The sequence below is a fragment of the Oncorhynchus mykiss genome, chromosome 8 (assembly GCF_013265735.2).
Source record: "Oncorhynchus mykiss isolate Arlee chromosome 8, USDA_OmykA_1.1, whole genome shotgun sequence".
NCBI lineage: Eukaryota > Metazoa > Chordata > Actinopteri > Salmoniformes > Salmonidae > Oncorhynchus > Oncorhynchus mykiss.
In genome coordinates, this window is record NC_048572.1 from 65,501,606 (window position 1) to 65,520,178 (window position 18,573).

At 39.5% G+C, this 18,573-nt stretch overlaps 1 protein-coding gene across 1 annotated transcript; it reads left to right on the plus strand.

Moving 5' to 3' along the window:
• Positions 1-9,857: 9,857 nt before the first annotated feature.
• Positions 9,858-18,538, plus strand: LOC110530357 (dnaJ homolog subfamily B member 6). Its single transcript, XM_021613344.2, has 10 exons — positions 9,858-10,018; positions 10,934-11,022; positions 11,192-11,301; positions 11,726-11,791; positions 11,952-12,062; positions 13,060-13,203; positions 14,630-14,858; positions 15,065-15,135; positions 17,665-17,847; positions 18,207-18,538. Exons 2-10 carry the CDS (start codon positions 10,958-10,960, stop codon positions 18,275-18,277), a joined length of 1,050 nt encoding a protein of 349 aa, XP_021469019.1. The 5' UTR covers positions 9,858-10,018; positions 10,934-10,957; the 3' UTR covers positions 18,278-18,538.
• Positions 18,539-18,573: the final 35 nt, after the last annotated feature.

Below are 18,573 nucleotides of genomic sequence, written 5' to 3' on the forward strand. Positions count from 1 at the left end.
TGTACCTGATGGAGCGCGTGCTACAGGTGGGTGCTGATATGGTGACTAGCGAGCTGAGATAAGTGGGGACTTTACCTAGCAGGGTCTAGTAGAGAGAACTATTTATTTCAGCTTTTATTTATATCATCACATTCCCAGTGGGTCAGAAGTTTACATACTCTCAATTAATATTTGGTAGCATTGCCTTTAAATTGTTTAACTTGGGTCAAACGTTTCGGGTAGCCTTCCATAAGCTTCCCACAATAAGTTGGGTGAATTTTGGCCCATTCCTCCTGACAGAGCTGATGTAACTGAGTCAGGTTTGTAGGCCTCCTTGCTCGCACACGCTTTTTCAGTTCTGCCCACACATTTTCTATGGGATTGAGGTCAGGGCTTTGTGATGGCCTCTCCAATACCTTGACTTTATTGTCCTTAAGCCATTTTGCCACAACTTTGGAAGTATGCTTGGGGTCATTGTCCATTTGGACAACCCATTTGCGACCCATCTTTAACTTCCTGACTGATGTCTTGAGATGTTGCTTCAATATATCCATATACTTTTCCTCCCTCATTATGCCATCTATTTTGTGAAGTGCACCAGTCCTTCTTGCAGCAAAGCAACCCCACAACATGATGCTGCCACACCGTGCTTCACGGTTGGGATGGTATTCCTTGGCTTACTTTTTCCTCCAAACATAACGATGGTCATTATAGCCAAACAGTATATTTTTGTTCATCAGACCAGAGGACATTTCTCCCAAAAGTATGATATTTGTCCCCATGTGGAGTTGTAAACCGTAGTCTGGCTTTTTATGGTGGTTTTGGAGAAGTGGCTTCTTCCTTGCTGAGCGGCCTGTCAGGTTATGTCGATATAGGACACGTTTTACTGTGAATATAGATACTTTGGTACCTGTTCCCTTCAGCATCTTCACAAGGTCCTTTGTTGTTGTTCTGCGATTGATTTGCACTTTTCGCACCAAAGTACATTCATCTCTAGGGGACAGAACGCGTCTCCTTCCAGATCGGTATGACGGCTGCGTGGTCCCATGGTGTTTATACTTGCGTACTATTGTTTGTACAGATGAACATGGTACCTTCAGGCGTTTGGAAATTGCTCCCAAGGATGTACCAGACTTGCGGAGGTCTACAATCTTGGCTGATTTCTTTTGATTTTCCCATGATGTCAAGCAAATAGGCACTGAGATAGAAGATGAGCCTTGAAATACATCCACAGGTACATCTCAAATTGACTCAAATGATGTCAATTTGCCTATCAGAAGCTTCTAAAACCATGACATAATTTTCTGGAACTTTCCAAGCTGTTTAAAGGCACAGTCAACGTAGTGTATGTACACTTCTGACCCACTGGAATTATGATACAGTGAATTATAAGTGAAACAATCTGTCTGTAAACAATTTTTGGAAAAATGATTTGTGTCAAGCACATAGTAGATGTCCTAACTGACTTGCCGAAACTATAGTTTGTTAACAAGAAATTTGTGGAGTGGTTGAAAAACTAGTTTTAATGACTCCAACCTAAGTGTACGTAAACTTCCGATATCAACTGTATACTCCGTTTGTCACTCCAACCTCCTACTCTGTACACCTAAAGAATGCTCCTTCCATCTTCACCTTGCCACATAAGTGCTGCTTGCTCGGTGGGGTCTGGGCCAAGTTGTTGTAAAGCACTCTGTGACAATCGTTGTTGTTAAAAGTGCTATATAAATAACATTTGTGTTCATTGATTTTGATGTGATGCATATTGAGCTTGTTCGGTGTTATATCGACTTCTCGTGCAATCACGCTATACAAATGTATGAAATGTGTTCAGTGTTTTCACTGTCAACACAAAAATATCAATAGTTCAGATTTACCACCACTTAGACCTACTTACACCCCCATCCAAAAGTATACAAAATCATGGAAATGACGCTAGTAAGCTTGACAAGAACCATAATGATGAGCAACCTATTCAAATGTGCCAACGTTGACACAAGTTCCTCACACTCACACACACACAAAACTCACAACCACAGGATTTTTACTCAGCTATAGTATAGCAAGTATTCCACACCTCATTCCTCTGTTGAGTCTTGTCTCATGTTCTAGAGCAGGAAATATAACGCTTTCACCAAAGTAAAACAATTTAGACAGAAAAAACTTTCAGCAAACCTTTTCTCCTTTCTGACTGACACCTGTGGTCATGGCCCTTCCATGATGTAATGGTATATGTATTGTATGAGAAAACATATTGTGCTAACGACTTTACTGTTGCGGTTCTCTTTAACAAGAGATGTTTTATGCTCAGATCCTTGTATTTTAGGGAGAATAGAAATAGGAGGAAAGTGAAGATTGTTATAATAAATAAATCCTCCACACAAAGCTCATTCATGGGGTAATTTTATTTCCCCTTTACTGTAGATATCTAGTTGAGTCAGTCACATTCTCTAGTGCTGAAGGGGAAAAAAGGTCACCATAGGTTCCAGATTGTTCTCGATAAGCCTTTTGCAACAGTTACAAGGCAACCCGAGGCAATAATTTTACAAATCCACAACAAGGTTTGTTGGATAATCAGTGTATTTACATTTGAAAAAAATATTTGTCTTTACTGGTAAATGTGATAACCCAGCCCAACAACTACATAAGTTGTTGATCTATTTAGTCTAGATGCTAACGTTGAGTTAACTGTTGGAAATTGGATATCACTAGAAATGTGGTTGAAATTGTGTTTGTGTGGAGTTTTCTAACATGGAGCTGCAGGATAAAATGACTCTCATCCTCTTTTACAATGCAAGCAACTACTAGACAATGTCATTACTAAAAACAAAAATAATGCAATTTTACAAACATTCAAATAAATTATGTAATCCTGTTTCGGTCAAAACCACTCTCTCATCGGTGGAATTTAGGGCCCTTTAAATGGCCCATTAGAGAGAACAACATGGAGTGTCAGCACTGAACAACTAACAAAAGAGGATTTTATGGGAAATGTGTACAGGAATTAGCAATAATTCTTGCCACTAATCTTTTTCCCAGCCACCACTCAAAGGATCAGCTTATGAACCTCATAACCTTTCACGTTGACATCATCAAACATTCATCAACCAGTGTTAAATCGATCAGTTCTACCAACAAATTGACAATTCAATCATATTTGCATAGATTGACATGCTTTTGTCAATCGTAAGTGGATTCTGGTGTTTGTTACAAGTAAGGATATGTGGTGTGAGGTGCCTTTGCTACACTTCAGCAGCAAACATGCCTCACTAGACATGTGCATAATGATTGTTTGGTTTGAAAGTAGCATTTGGCTAGTCTGGCTAACACCTAACTAGTCTGGAATGGCTCTGTGATGTTGTCGGCACAATGCGTTGATAATGATGGGGTTTTTGCTTTTGGCTATCCTCTGTATCTTTCTCACTCAAACACCCACAGCCACACACAGCACCCGAGCACCGCCCCCTTCCATTACAAAGGTTGGATTTTAAAATCTCAACCCCCGAGGAGGAAAAAAACGAACATTTGAGAGAACTAATCAAACCTATTGCACAATTTCTGAGCGAATTCTGCGTTAACAAATGGCCTCCTTTCCAGACCAGTTTGTCACAGCTATCCCTGCGCTGTGACCACATGGGCCGCATCAGCCAGGCTTGTATTGGGCATCTTTCAGGGCATGAGTGCCATAAGGAACTGTGAAATATCAAACAAAATGGCAGATCGATAACTCCTCAGGCTGTAATAAGCTCTGCCACATATTGTGATATGTGGAGCTTTCTGTCATCTTAACCACATACAGATTTATTGAAAATCCATCTTTAAGACGAGAGTTTGACACAACGTAGCACTTAGTAAATTAAGTAAAACCTAAATGTAGGATTTGTATTTAATTCTGTTTTTTTTCTCTAGCTATGTTCCTCTTGAGATAAAAAAAAAAAAAAAAAAAAAAAACATGGCAACATCATCTCCAAGAATGAATGAAGGGCACTTTAGATCTTCTCACTGAACCAAATGATCTAACTCAGTTTAACATCAAGATCGAGATCCAATCTATTACTGGTAATCACTTTTGCTTTGTTTGTTTACTTTGCCGGCTGAATGTGGCACCATGGGAGGCTGTGACTTGTGTGTGATAAAACATAGAGCGCAATAATATTGAAAAATCTGAGAAGTATGAAAACATATACCTTCTTATTACTGGTGAAACAAAAAGCAAAGGATAATACTTTAATGTTATATCCATTACAGTATAAGACCCCATCAAATGGAACAAAGCAGCTGACTCAACTTGACTGCTTTATAATCAAATAAGTGATTGGCACTGAAGGCCCAAGTCTCTCTGTTAGAATACACTGACTGCACTAATGATAAATCTGCTGAGGTGTACAGAAATTGTGATAAGCAATAACTACATACAGCCTGTAGGGAATACAGCGTAGAACTGAGGGCTCTTATATGACATTGATTTTCCTACAGACAATAGCCATCTATTACAACTACAGGTAAATAATCATGTATGTTTTGATATGGTTTCCTTTTAGGATACTGAAACCAAATCATGGGTATTACAACAAAATCTTACAATATTGTGATAACGTTTTGTGAATCACTTTTCCTCAATTGTAAAACTCTTTCTCTTAGGAGCCCTTGGTGTCCTTGGTAGACCATAAAGAAGCTAAGGTCAGCAATTATTTAAATATACATACCGTGCCATTTTTTACAACAAAAAAGACCACTTGGAATAGAGAGCAGCAAGGTACACCTTAAAGTATGAATGGACCTATGGTTTTTCTTGATGTTTTTTCATTTTAATTGCAAGAGAGAACCAGACATAGAATGTCCATTAAGACATCGTATTTCCTTTTTATGGGTGGTAATGATTACCCACCATAAGCAGCTCAAGGACATCACAGACAACTGACGTGATCTATCTTTCATGTGAAGTACCTCATAACGTTACCCATAGTCGACCATCAAACTCGCACAACCGTGTATGTCTCTCTGCAATTAGCTGGTCTGAGACAGAGGGTCGCTCAACAGTCACCTTGCTATATGACAGGTAATCCAAATGAACTCGTAGGAAAAATAGTCGTTTTAAGAGTGACTATAAATCTGACATGTGCCAGTAGACTATGTTCCCAGTACTGCACCAAGATACTTGTACTATTCAATTGAGACATGTTGAAAAGGAGATGCTATAATCCTTATCTTGACGATTGGAGCTTTTCAGCATTTCAGGTTTTTCCAGATTACCTTGCTTGATTTACTATTGACAATGAGCTGAAACACACTTGCAAACAACAAGTGTGCGAAGTGTGAAAGCCTGACAGGGTGGTACTGTAGACACAACGTAAGAAGATAATGTAGGCACAACGTGAGAAGATCATGTAGACACAATGTAAGAAGATAATGTAGGCACAACATGAGAAGATAATGTAGGCACAATGTGAGAAGATAATGTAGGCACAACGTGAGAAGATCATGTAGACACAACGTAAGAAGATAATGTAGGCACAACATGAGAAGATAATGTAGGCACAACGTGAGAAGATCATGTAGGCACAACGTGAGAAGATCATGTAGGCACAACGTGAGAAGATACGTAAGGAAGTGTGCAAGTGTGCCCATGAAGCCATTGGAGTAAACCGAGTAATTGAGTCCACTGTACAGAATTAAAAACAAATGCTTCAGGTTCATACAGGGATTTTAGTCATTCGTCATACATCAGGAATATAGTACCTCACATTCTCCAATGTCAGAAATATATTTCGCTAACATGGAGGAAAATATATGGAAAATCCATTGTAAAATGATACAGTGACAAACAACCTTATTTAATTGTAAAATATTGATCTAGGTTTTATGACAAGTTAACCTCCCGTGGATGGGTGTTAATAGATTTTGAAACAGCCATTAATAGCACATAAAACATGTTTGGTTCTGAGCATTTTGTGTTTTCAAATAAATTCTTTATTTTTTCAATGGCAGAAACTATATTTATTTTTTCATAGGATTAGACAAATACGGTTGCTATTGGCTGCTGTAATGGCAGAAACTATGATTGAATGTCTCAGATACTATGTTCCTTGGAGCTATATTGATTGTTCATTGTCTTGGAGAAGGAACAGGTTCCAGTTTCTATTACTTTGAGGGAAATGATCATACAGTATATTGAAAATGTTATATATATTACTACACTCAGTAAAAATGTTGGTAAAAATTCTGGTTGGTATGCCACACAACACGTTATTTTTCATGTCCTTCAAGCCGAATAGGGATAATTATCATTTTAACATGATACCCCCAGGCAATATCCATGCCTACATTTGATGTAAGATACAGTATGTTAGTGTGATTCCGGAGTGGTTTTTGCTATGGAGCTCAAAGGCAGGAAAAGTCTTTGGGAAGGAAGTGATGTATAGATTTCCCAGTGTATTCATGAGCTGGTGAAAGTTTATGGCCAAATGTGAAAACTTTGTTTGTGTACTCCAGTAGAATGAATACTCAATTCTCTAAAAATGTATTTATTTATTTTTTATTTCACCTTTATTTAACCAGGTAGGCCAGTTGAGAACAAGTTCTCACTTACAACTGCGACCTGGCCAAGATAGAACAAAGCAGTGCGAAGCAACACAGAGTTTCACATGGGATAAGCAAACGTACAGTCACTAACACAATAGAAGAATCTATATACAGTGTGTGCAAATGTAGTAAGATTAGGGAGGTAAGGCAATAAATAGGCCACAGTGGCAAAATAATTACAATTTAGCAAATAAACACTGGAGTGATAGATGTGCAAAAGATGAAAATGCTAGTAGAGATACTGGGGTGCAAAGGAGCAAAAAAATAAATAACAATATGGGGATGAGGTAGTTAGATGGGCTATTAACAGATGGGCTATGTAGGTGCAAAGATCTGTAAACTGCTCTGACAACTGATGCTTAAAGTTAGTGAGGGAGATATAAGACTCCAGCTTCAGTGATTTTTCCAATTCGTTCCAGTCATTTGCAGAAGAGAACTGGAAGGAAAGGTGGCCAGAGGAGTTGGCTTTGGGGGTGACCAGTGAAATATACCTGCTGGAGCGCGTGCTTTCGGGTGGGTGCTGCTATGGTAACCAGTGAGCTGAGATAAGGTGTGGCTTTACCTAGAAAATACTTACATATGACCTGGAGCCAGTGGGTTTGGCGACAAATATGAAGCGAGGGCCAGCCAAGGAGAGTGTACAGTTCGCAGTGGTGAGTAGTATATGGGGCTTTGGTGACAAAACGGATGGCACTGTGATAGACTGCATCCAATTTGCTGAGTAGAGTGTTGGATGCGATTTTGTAAATTACATCAAGGATCGGTAGGATAGTCCGTTTTACGAGGGTATGTTTGGCAGCATGAGTGAAGGATGCTTTGTTGCAAAATAGGAAGCCAATTCTAGATTTAATTTTGGATTGAAGATGCTTATTGTGAGTCTGGAAGGAGAGTTTACAGTCTGACCAGACACCTAAATATTTGTAGATATCCACATATTCTAAGTCAGAAGAGTCCAGAGTAGTGATGCTGGATGGGCGGGCAGGTGCTGGTAGCGATCGGTTGAAGAGCATGCATTTAGTTTTGCTTGCGTTTAAGAGCAGTTGGAGGCCATGGAAGGTGTGTTGTATGGCATTGAAGCCCGTCTGGAGGTTTGCTAACACAGAGTCCAAAGAAGGGCTAGAAGTATACAGAATGGTGTCGTCTGCGTAGAGGTGGATCAGAGAATCACCAGCAGCAAGAGCAACATCATTGATGTATACAGAGAAAAGAGTTGGCCCAAGAACTGAACACTGTGGCACCCCCATAGAGACTGCCAGAGGTCCGGACAACAGGCCCTCCGATTTGACACACTGAACTCCATCTGAGAAGTAGTTGGTGAACCAGGCGAGGCAGTCATTTGAGAAACCATGGCTTTTGAGTCGGTCGTTAAGAATGCAGTGATTGACAGTCGAAAGCCTTGGTCAGGTCGATGAATACGGCTGGACCTCAATAATTGGACCTCATGCTATTGAAAATACTGTCAAGGTCAACAGTAATGGAATATTTTGAGAAAAACTCTCATGACAAGTTTGCTCCTATGGGAATATAATGTTAATGCCATTGCATCATTCATTGGCTCTAGTTTTTCTCTGAAAGTGAACCTGCCAGGCTACCCTGCATGCCCACGCTGTCTGCCTCAGCTGCCAGACAGTGCCCATGTACACAATGCCAGTTTAATTAATGGCATCACTAAAAGGTTTAGCCCACTAAAGTTCGCATCTTGTTTAATATCCTAAGTGCCTCTGTACCTCTTGCAATCTCCCAAAGGTACAATATGAAGGAAGTCAATCAATACTAGCTAGGCCTAAAGCGCCATGCCACCACCAACAGCATTAACAGCAGCTCCTCCCCTCTCCCAAATAAGTTGAAAGCGAATCACCTAGTTCTTACCCAAAATTACAATGCCAGCACCAGCTTGATAGAATGACAATGTGCATCAATTTGGTTCGGGTTATTCATGAAGTCGCTGATACAATGTTCATGCTTATGATCACCATGCTTCACCATTCTATATCTGGAATATAACAATGTATGCTAGTGGGCTAAACTCTTTCTACATGGCCTGCAGTGTAATACAATGCAGTGTCACAATGTGAAATTCAGTTTAATCACATTTGCTTTCCCCAGTGCAGTCTGTCAGGCTTAATTGGAAGTACTGTCACAAGACTCTAATCTGACTCCATTGCTCATTGGATGCAATTAATTCAAGGCATTGTCTTTAAAAAGCCTATGACTCTCACTCCAGTCTCATCTTCTTCTTCGTGCCCTCTCTCTCTCTTCCCAAACCACTGAATGAATAAGGAATTATGAATTAGTTAACACAAACCTTCATTCACAAATTGTTGAATGGGAAAAACACTGACAAATCATTTGTTTTATAATAAACCTACCATTTTCACTTGGTCTATGTAAGATCCAGGCCTAGACAATATTTTCAGATAAGTGTGTTGCTGAGTTACTTATATCTCTTTAGATTCATAGAGGGGTTCTTTCCTGTGAACTATTTCGAAGGTGTAATCATCAGACAGGTAATGTGTAAGTCTTTGTTTAGTTGCATGCAGCCCAGTGTTTTAGCAAACCAAGGTAATCAGGAGTAGTTATTTTTACAGAAGGTCTAAGAACCTTATTCACACAGCAAATTCATTCTAATCAGTCCCTCTCCTACTAATGCAGCACCAGGCCTGGCCCTATTTATAGGACTGCGAGCTACTGAGGATAGCAGAAACAATTATTCAGACTGACTCTGACTCTACATACTTGTGAACTGTTATTTAATGACTAGAGATATAAATAGAGATAGAACCTTACTTGAGGAGCTGAGGGAGGGAAGGAAGGAAGGGATACACTTTTGAAGGTTGGAGAGGGTTATAATTTGCTTGGTTCATCTATAATTGGTCTTCAAGAAGAAAATTATGCTGAGTGTGGGTAACAAGGAGAGTTATAGAGACAGTAAATATTGTTGAGAAGCAATGATCATTTGCCAGAGGGCAAGGATGTATTTGGCTTAAACGGTTTTCTCGTGGCAAAATACTCCCCCCCCCCCCCCCTCCCCCTTCCTGTTCACTTCTGTTAATCAGACATGGTAGACAAATAAATACGTGTAAATAAAAATAAGGCAAATTAAGGTTGTGCAAATAATTTATATTGAAGTTAAGAATGAACAAATACGCTTTCATCTTCTGTTATTTTACACAGTTATTTCACAGAATTTGCCGTTTTTACATTGGTTATACCCCCAGCTTACTTAAAAAAATAGGGGGCGATGTTGCGCCGACTGATAGTCTAGTCGTCGTCAAAAAACACCAAAGAAGAAGAGAATTAGCTAACCGGATGTTACGTAAAACTACAAACAACCCAAGGCTGTTGAATTGTCTGGGGCAAAGCAGCATTTTCTTGAATAACCATAACTGGAAAACGATAATAAATCACTACTGGAAACTTATCAGGCTATAGAAGAAAACTGGGACGGCTGAAGAGCTAGGTAATTTGACCAAGTCTTTGTTTTACCAGTGACACATTCCTTTGATGCTGGGCTTCATCACAAAAACATTAGCTAGCTAGTTAGCTTGCTAGCCTGTTGGTTGGCATTAGTTAGCCAGAATGATAATTTTGACAGCAACGCAAGTTACTGCAAAATGTTGATGTTGGCTAGAACACTCAGTATGGTCTTTAGCTTTGGTATGATTAGTTTTGAGTTACCAGGTGATGTGTAATGCTAGGAGGCACAGGACGGCGAACAAAACTGGATATGCTATTGAGTTAGCAATCTTCTAGCTAACGTTAACATAGTGAGCATTATACACGCATTAGCTAGTAGAATGCAGAGTGACATTTCAAAGATATGGCGGAAAGAGAAAAAGATGAGACTGCGAAATTGTATACAATTATTTCCAACTGATAAAATCGATAGTTAAACAGTAGCTAGCAAACGTTGTATACCTGACTAACGCAGCCGTATCACAAGGATTAATGTCCCCACTAGTACATGTTAGTTACCTAGATCAGGAGCTTCAACATACGGACAATTGTGGCATTGCCCCTGTGGTTGACCCAGGGTTGTCAATCAGGCCTGGTTATTGTGAAATTGCACCAGGGGGTATGTTCTACACTGAGCCAGAATGTGACCTCTTTGGACGATAAAGCGTTGACCTTTATGGGACGTAAGCCCCCATCCTCCAGCTGTCACTCATGCATGCCAATTAGTTACCAGGCAACTGCCAGTCCAGTCTGGGGAGGATCAAGTAATTTAAGACATAGATTATCCCATATTCAAGGTGCTGCTGTACTTGCATTTTTTTGTTCCCTGAGGCCTGGGAAATAATTGCCCATTTACACAATAGTTTGTATAAGATGTGCACTCCTGCAAATTTTACATTACTGTTTCCTATTCACACAGGTTGGAAAAAGTTTATACAAAACCATGGTGGAATATTATCACATTTTAGGAGTCCTAAGAAATGCATCTCAAGAAGACATAAAAAAAGCGTAAGTAGTCTTGTCAAGTTTAGCGTATGCATTCCAATAGATAGACTGGCACTAGATGTAGATTAATGGATTTTCAGAAGTTTTAAATGTTTGATATACTGAGATAATAAGCTAGGCTTACATTTTAAGTCCCCTTGAGTTGCTGTTTAATGCATTTCTCTGCTTTCAGGTACAGAAAATTGGCACTAAAATGGCATCCTGACAAAAACCCAGAAAATAAGGAAGAAGCAGAGAAAAAGTTCAAAGAACTTTCTGAGGCCTATGAGGTTCTGTCAGATGGTAAGTCATACATTTTGAAAGGCGTTTGAAGCCAAGAGAACACAGTATTTATAATAGATGAACAATAAATAATGCACTGATCTCTGCATCCATGACACGTAAAATACATCTAACCAAAATAAGTTATTTTCAAGGAAGCTGTTTGTTCACATACAATAGCAGCATCCACAACTGTTATGCAATTGTTAAATGGTGTATTAATGCGATGTGAGTAGTTGAGGTTGCGAAAGATTATATTTGATTCCTTTTGAAATTCGCCTTAATAATCCCATAAAGGCTGTATATGCTGATCTGTATTTACTTACCCAGTGTCATGTCCCTCTGAACCCTTGACAAGCATCCAGTGTATCTCACTTGTTATCATCCTGTTTATCATTTTACTGTTTGTTTTGATGTGAGTTTACGTTTTTATATTCTGTTGTAGCCAACAAGAGGAACATGTATGATCGCTATGGTAAAGCAGGCCTAACAACAAACAGTGGAGGAGGTGGTAAGTCCTTTCTTTATTAGGCTCTTGGCGGATTTCAGAAATGTATACAATTATTTTGTGGACGGTTTAATTGTTAGTTACTCTATTCATCTGTAATTAACAATCATAACACTTATTATTATTTCCACTGACCATATTCATCATTTTTGTTTTCATTTAGTTGGACATTACCACAATGGTGATCATTTCAACGAAGGGTTCACGTTCCGCAATCCTGAAGATGTCTTCAGAGAGTTCTTTGGCGGTCGAGATCCTTTTGCGGATTTCTTTGGTGAGCATTTTGTAGCTCAATTGCCCTCAGCTAGGTTTAGACTGTTGTTGTTCATGTTTGCTGTGTTCTAGTGTACTATGGAATATATTGCTTTCTTGTTTTTGACACTTCTCCCAGTCGTATTTAAGGTTAGAACTACAGTTCTAGGCGTTCTGATACTTCTAGCTTGGAGTTTACATTTTTGATAACATAGCTACAGTATTTCACTTTGTGTGTATAGTATTGCTTACTAGGTGTGTCCAATCAATTTTGTAACCACTCCCTCTTTAAATTAGGGCTAATTGGAAAAGCTGTTTTAAAAGAGAACATTGTATTATTTCTTTGTACTCCCTGACGAAGGCCGTGCAGCTGAAATGCGTCAGTTAAAAAAAACGTTGTTTCTATTGAACATAGAAATAGAAATAAAGGCATTTTAATTAATTATATGAAGAGTGCCTTGGTCCTCCTTTCTTTTTGATGACCAATTCACCCCGTTTACCAAAGAGCACCTTCTGTCTACCAAAATGTACTATTGTGTACCTTAGTAGCACTTCCTTTCCTCCTCTTTCTGCGAGCATTGTTTTTTGACTATTAGTAATACATTGTCAACAATATATATATATATATTTTAAAGCTTTTACAGAGAGCGCTGCAGACGGAAGAGGGGGACAATCAGTAGGAGATAGGAGAGGCAGGCAGAGATGAAATGGGCAACCAGAGAAGGAAAGTCAGTGATGAATGAGGGGGCCCAGTCGTCCTTTATGAGGATCATGTTGGGTTGGTTACAATAGACTCAGTATGCTTATCCCAGAAACTAATAATATAAATAATTTAGTTCATAGCATCTACTAGATTGGAGATTTACAGTCAGTAAATTGCATTACATTCACTTTCTGTGCGTAGGTCTATTTATCTGAAAGCATGCAGGCTATTTCTCGTTGTTTATAACTTTAGCTGTCACCCAGAAACTGAACACAGTCTCTCTTCTCTTCACACTGTTTCTTCTCTTCTCCTGCAGGAGGGGATCCGTTTGGGGATGAGTTCTTCGGTGGAGGGAGGAGGCACCACAGGGGAGTGAGCAGGAGTCGAACGGGGGGACCCTTCTTCGGGGGATTTGGTGGCTTCCCACCGTTTGGTGCAGGCTTCACAGCGTTTGACCCAGGTCAGGAAACACAGGTCCCAGATATACAGTATCAGTCAAAAGTTAGGACACACCTACTCATTCAAGGCTTTTTCTTTATTTTTTTACTATTTTCTACATTATAGAATTATAGGGAATACATCAAAACAATGAAATAACACATATGGAATCATGTCACCAAAAAAGTGTTAAACAAATTAAAATAGATTTTATATTTCAGGTTCTTCAAAATAGCCACCCCTTGCCTTGGCAGATTTGCACACTCTTGGCATTCTCTCAACCATCTTCACCTGGAATGCTTTTCCAACAGTCTTGAAGGAGTTCCCACATATGCTGAGCATATTGGCTGCTTTTCCTTCACTCTGTGGTCCAACTCATCCCAAACCATCTCAATTGGGTTGTCTGGTGATTGTGGAGACCAGGTCATCTGATGCAGCACTCCATCACTCTCCTTGGTCAAATAGCCCTTACATGGCCTGGAGGTGTGTCTTGGGTAATTGTCCTGTTGAAAAACAAGTGATAGTCCCACTAAGCGCATACCAGATGGGATGGTGTATCGCTGCATATTGCTGTGGTAGCCATTCTGTTTAAGTGTGCCTTGAATTCTAAATAAACCACCTACAGTGTCACCAGTAAAGCACCATCCCTCCTCCTCCATGCTTCACGGTGAGAACCACAGAGATCATCCATTCACCTGATTTGTGTCTCACAAAGACACGGCGGTTGGAACCAAAAATCTAAAATTTGGACTCATCAGACCAAAGAATAGATTTCCACCAGTCTAATGTCCATTGTTTGTGTTTCTTGGCCCAAGCAAGTGTCTTCTTCTTACTGGTGTCCTTTTAGTAGTGGTTTCTTTGCAGCAATTCAGCCATGAAGGCCTGATTGACGTGGTCTCCTCTGAGCAGTTGATGTTGAGATGTGTCTGTTACTTGAACTCTGTGAAGCATTCATTTGGGCTGCAATTTCTGAGGTGCAGTTAACTTTAATGACCTTATCCTCTGCAGCATAGGTAACTATGGGTCTTCCTTTCCTGTGGTGGTCCTCATGAGAGACATTTTCATCATAGCGCTTGATGGTTTTTGCAACTGCACTTGAATGAACTTTCAAAGTTCTTGAAATGTTCCGCATTGACTGACCTTCGTGTCTTAAAGTAATGTACAATGTAAAAATAAAGCCCTTGAATGAGTAGGTGTGTCCAAACGTTTGACTGGTCATGTTTAATCAAAACATTATCCCAAAGAAACAAACATGTATGTTATTTATCAGTTCACCTTCTAATTTCTTAGGAAACACCTGGTCCTGTCTGTACTGTTAAATAAAGTGTAAAGCTATCAATCCAGAATCACTTTTCCTTAAAGCAATTAGAGGATGTATTTGTTGATGCGTTTAGAGATGGGATTGTTATGGATCTATAAGTGAATGTCATCTCTCTGTTCCCTGATAGGCTTTACCTCTTTCGGACACATGGGTCACATGGGCCATATGGGTCCTATGGGCCATATGAGTCACATGGGTCATCTGGGAGGAGGAGGAGGAGGCCATGGTGGCTTCACTGCCTTCTCCTCCACCTCTTTTGGCGGCGGGGGTGGAGGTGGAGGAGGCGGGATGGGCAACTTCCGCTCCGTATCAACCTCCACGAAATTCATCAACGGCAGGAAAATCACAACAAAAAGGTAGATTAGTAGCTCTCTAACCACACAGTGAAGTTGATATTGTTTTGTTTAGTCTTTAATTGTTATGCTGTCAAGCAGAACATGCAACTAGTTAACTACTTTTCTATTAGGCCAGATAGCCTCTGATGATAGTGTATCCTTTAACATTGGTTCTTATTGAAGTGCATTGATTTAGAAAATGATTTGAATCACCCTCCATACTTTAGAATTGTGGAGAATGGACAGGAACGCGTAGAGGTGGAAGAAGACGGACAGTTAAGATCACTAACCGTCAATGGTAAGGAACAACTACTGCGACTGGATAACAAGTAATCTCCTGGAGCATTACCAGCACAAACTTGAGCTCAAAAAAACAATGTTATGTCATTGTTTGGATGTTTGTACTTATGTTTGGTTTTCCCTTGTTAGAGTTTGTAGGTCAGTGTCCATTGAGTAAATTCAATTTTCTATGCATTTTGTTAATGTATTTATGAATTTGAGCTGTCAACAATTTGGCTCAGGATGGAGTGTTATACTTGCGTTTGGGACCATGGTGTAAGTAAGTTAGGATCAGAGAACTTCTGTTTGTACTGTCTTTCTGTATGCACTTCTTCGCTCTATTGCAGTCTCTCTCTGATAGTGTTTTGGACAAGGAACACTTTGCATTTGGATAAAGCATGACTTTGCTTTTTCATCTGGATATTAATATGAGTGTTAACTGGAAAACGTAACCCTGGCTTTAAAACCCTGTTTACGACCTGATTGCTTATCTAACCTTTGTTAGTAACATTTATTTTATAAATGCTGGTAGAAAGTGTTAATATGCTATTTTATTTGTTCTAATACTAGTGTTTTTAGTTGTTTTGTTCATTTCAGCATGTATGCCAATAAATGTTGTTCAGTCTTAATGTTATGATTGCATAACCATGCACAAATTAACGATTCATTATATAAATGATACATGAATATACAAGGAATTTTGTGTACTTTGTAAAACAATTTAAAATCAATAAATATGAATTTCATCCTTTTTTGGGGATTGGACGGACAGTCTTGAGTGGCGTGGTGTGCTGTTTCTTCTAGCAGAACAAGCAGTTCATCGTTCTAAACTGCTGCTTTGCTTACAGAGGATTGATCCCTTTCTGTGAGTGCATGCTACTGTACTAACTGCACGAACAGGCTTTCTATCTCCTAGATATCTTTCTATGTGCATTCTATTGTCCTATTTTGCATGACATTTCTGTCTTGTCATTTACTATGTTTTCATGGTGTGAAAGCATAATCAATGGAGGATATTCTTGCCATGTATATGATGTCAACTGGTCAGCTGAGTCCATAATAAAGTAGCATGGGAGCTACTTTTACCATAAGAATCACTTTATTGTAGTTTTAGGTATAGTTGACTTGACAAAGTTGCATGCATCTTGATTAGCCTCATTCACATTTATCTCTGCTCATCTACAGTGTATTTGAAAAGTATTCAGACCCCTTGATTTTTTTTCCCCACATTTTGTTACGTTACAGCCTTGTTCTTAAATTTATTAAATTGTTCCCCCCATCAATCTACACACAATACCCCATAATGACAAACCCAAAATTGTTTTTAGAATTTTTTTGTGGGTGTATTAAAAAAAACATAATTTACATAGGTATTCAGACCATTTTACTCAGTACATTGTTAAAGCACCTTTGGCAGCGATTACAGCCTTGAGTCTTCTTGGGCATGACGCTACAAGCTTGGCACACCTGTATTTGGGGAGTTTCTCCCATTCTTCTATGCAGATCTTCTCAAGCTCTGTCAGGTTGGATTTGGATCACCGCTGCAGACATGTTCGATTGTGTTCTAGTCCGGCCTCTGGCTTGGCCACTCTAGGACATTCAGAGACTTCTCCCGAAGCAACTGTCTGTTTAAGGTCGTTGTCCTGTTGGAAGTTTAATCTTCGCCCCAGTCTGAGGTCCTGAGTGCTCGAGCAGGTTTTTATCAAGGTTCTCTCTACTTTGCTCCGTTCCTCTTTCCCTTAATCCTGACTAGTCTCCCAGTCCCTGAAAAAAATCCCCACAGTATGATGCTGCCACCACAATCCATCACCGTAGGGATGGTGCCAGGTTTCCTCCAGACGTTACGCTTGGCATTCAGGTCAAAGAATCTTGGTTTCATCAGACCAGAGAATCTTATAGAAACATCTCAAGGATGATCAATGGAAACAGGATGCACCTGAGCTCAATTTCGAAGTCTCATAGCAAAGGGTCTGAATACTAATGTAAATAAGGTATTTCTGATGGATGAGGGAAGAAAATCATTTAATAAATTTTAGAGTAAGGTTGTATATCAAAATGTGGAAAAAGTCAAGGGGCTTGAATACTTTCCGAATGCACTGTATGTGAGATGATTAAATCCTCATTTTCTATGTTTCACTCCACACCTCCTTTTTACTGGAAAATGTTTAGAGTTATTGCAGATAGAAAGATGCGATATAGAACAGACTGTGTTCTCTCTCTCACACACACACTCTCACTCCTTTGCTTATATGACCCAAAATAATACACCCTATTGAAAAAGCATCAACTTTCACTCATAATATGTCATTTTTGAGATTTCACAGCATTTTTCCTTTGTCCCTTTTATGTATTTAGCAATTAACTGTTCAGTTCAACATGATCCATCTGATGGTTACACCTGTTTAGGTTCAGTCATTTACCTACTGTACGTCTGTTCTGATCCATGCATGGAAATCCAGTGGAGCGTTTCCTATTGAAGACCGTATGTATTGTAAGGGGTAACTGGTGTCACCCCTCTCTTCTTACAACACCGCATTCCTCTCCCCAGGGGTAAAGCCTATTGCCACAGTTCAAGCAGTCCAACAGGAGGAGTGCAGACAAACTGTTACTGCACACTCTTCCAGTGCACATGCCTCCCGGTCCTCTGTTCCCCATCCTCCTTGTCATCATGTAAAGACTTCCCCCCACAGGCCCACTCCAGACAGAGAGGAGGGAAGGAACCCAGCTTCAGGTTAGATCCACTTTCAATACATGATCCCTAACATTCCCATAATAGTACAGTGGGCAATATTTTTTTAAACATTTTTAAAAGGTACTTGGAAACATCATGGAGAAGGTGTGCAGGGATTCAATTCTCAATCCAAGTGGAATAATGTGTTTTTTGTTTTCATACTGTAGTTTTGGGCCTATCAAAAGAGTAGGAGTTGTGATCTAGTATCAATTTAGCCTTTTAAATCATAATGAATAAGACAAGGAGAAATCTCATCCTAGATCAGGTTTCCTGCTCTGAGACACAATGTGAATATGGGCCCTGGACTCATTGGATCCACAATCAAATAAGCTGTCTTTTTCTTATGCATCTCTCTCCAGTACACAGTGAAAACAAGAGGAAGAAACCCATGCCTGAGCCCACAGAGGATGCCAAAAAGAGAAAAACATGATCCAGTACACACAGATCCTTGTCCTCCTAGTCAGCTACGGAAACAATATGTTATTGATACACCTTTAACAATGAATATTGTTTTAAAGGACACTTTAATATGGGGTCCTCAAAGCGCTTTAGCAAGAATGCACAGATACTGTAAATGTATAATCCTGACTCGTTTTCTATTATATATCCTATTTTACGCCCATAGGAAAATGTGGGGTGCATCCGACTAAATGATTCAGAAAACCATGCAAAATACAATTGAAATGAGTTTAAATCATGACACTTGTCTTCCCTTACATCCAGTAA

Excerpts from the sequence above, each read along its gene's own strand:
- LOC110530357 (XM_021613344.2), top strand. The coding sequence starts at position 10,958 with ATGGTGGAATATTATCACATTTTAGGAGTCCTAAGAAATGCATCTCAA. Across the intron at positions 13,204-14,629 it reads CTTCACAGCGTTTGACCCAG|GCTTTACCTCTTTCGGACAC; the intron begins GTCAGGAAACAC and ends GTTCCCTGATAG. Across the intron at positions 17,848-18,206 it reads GGGAAGGAACCCAGCTTCAG|TACACAGTGAAAACAAGAGG; the intron begins GTTAGATCCACT and ends ATCTCTCTCCAG.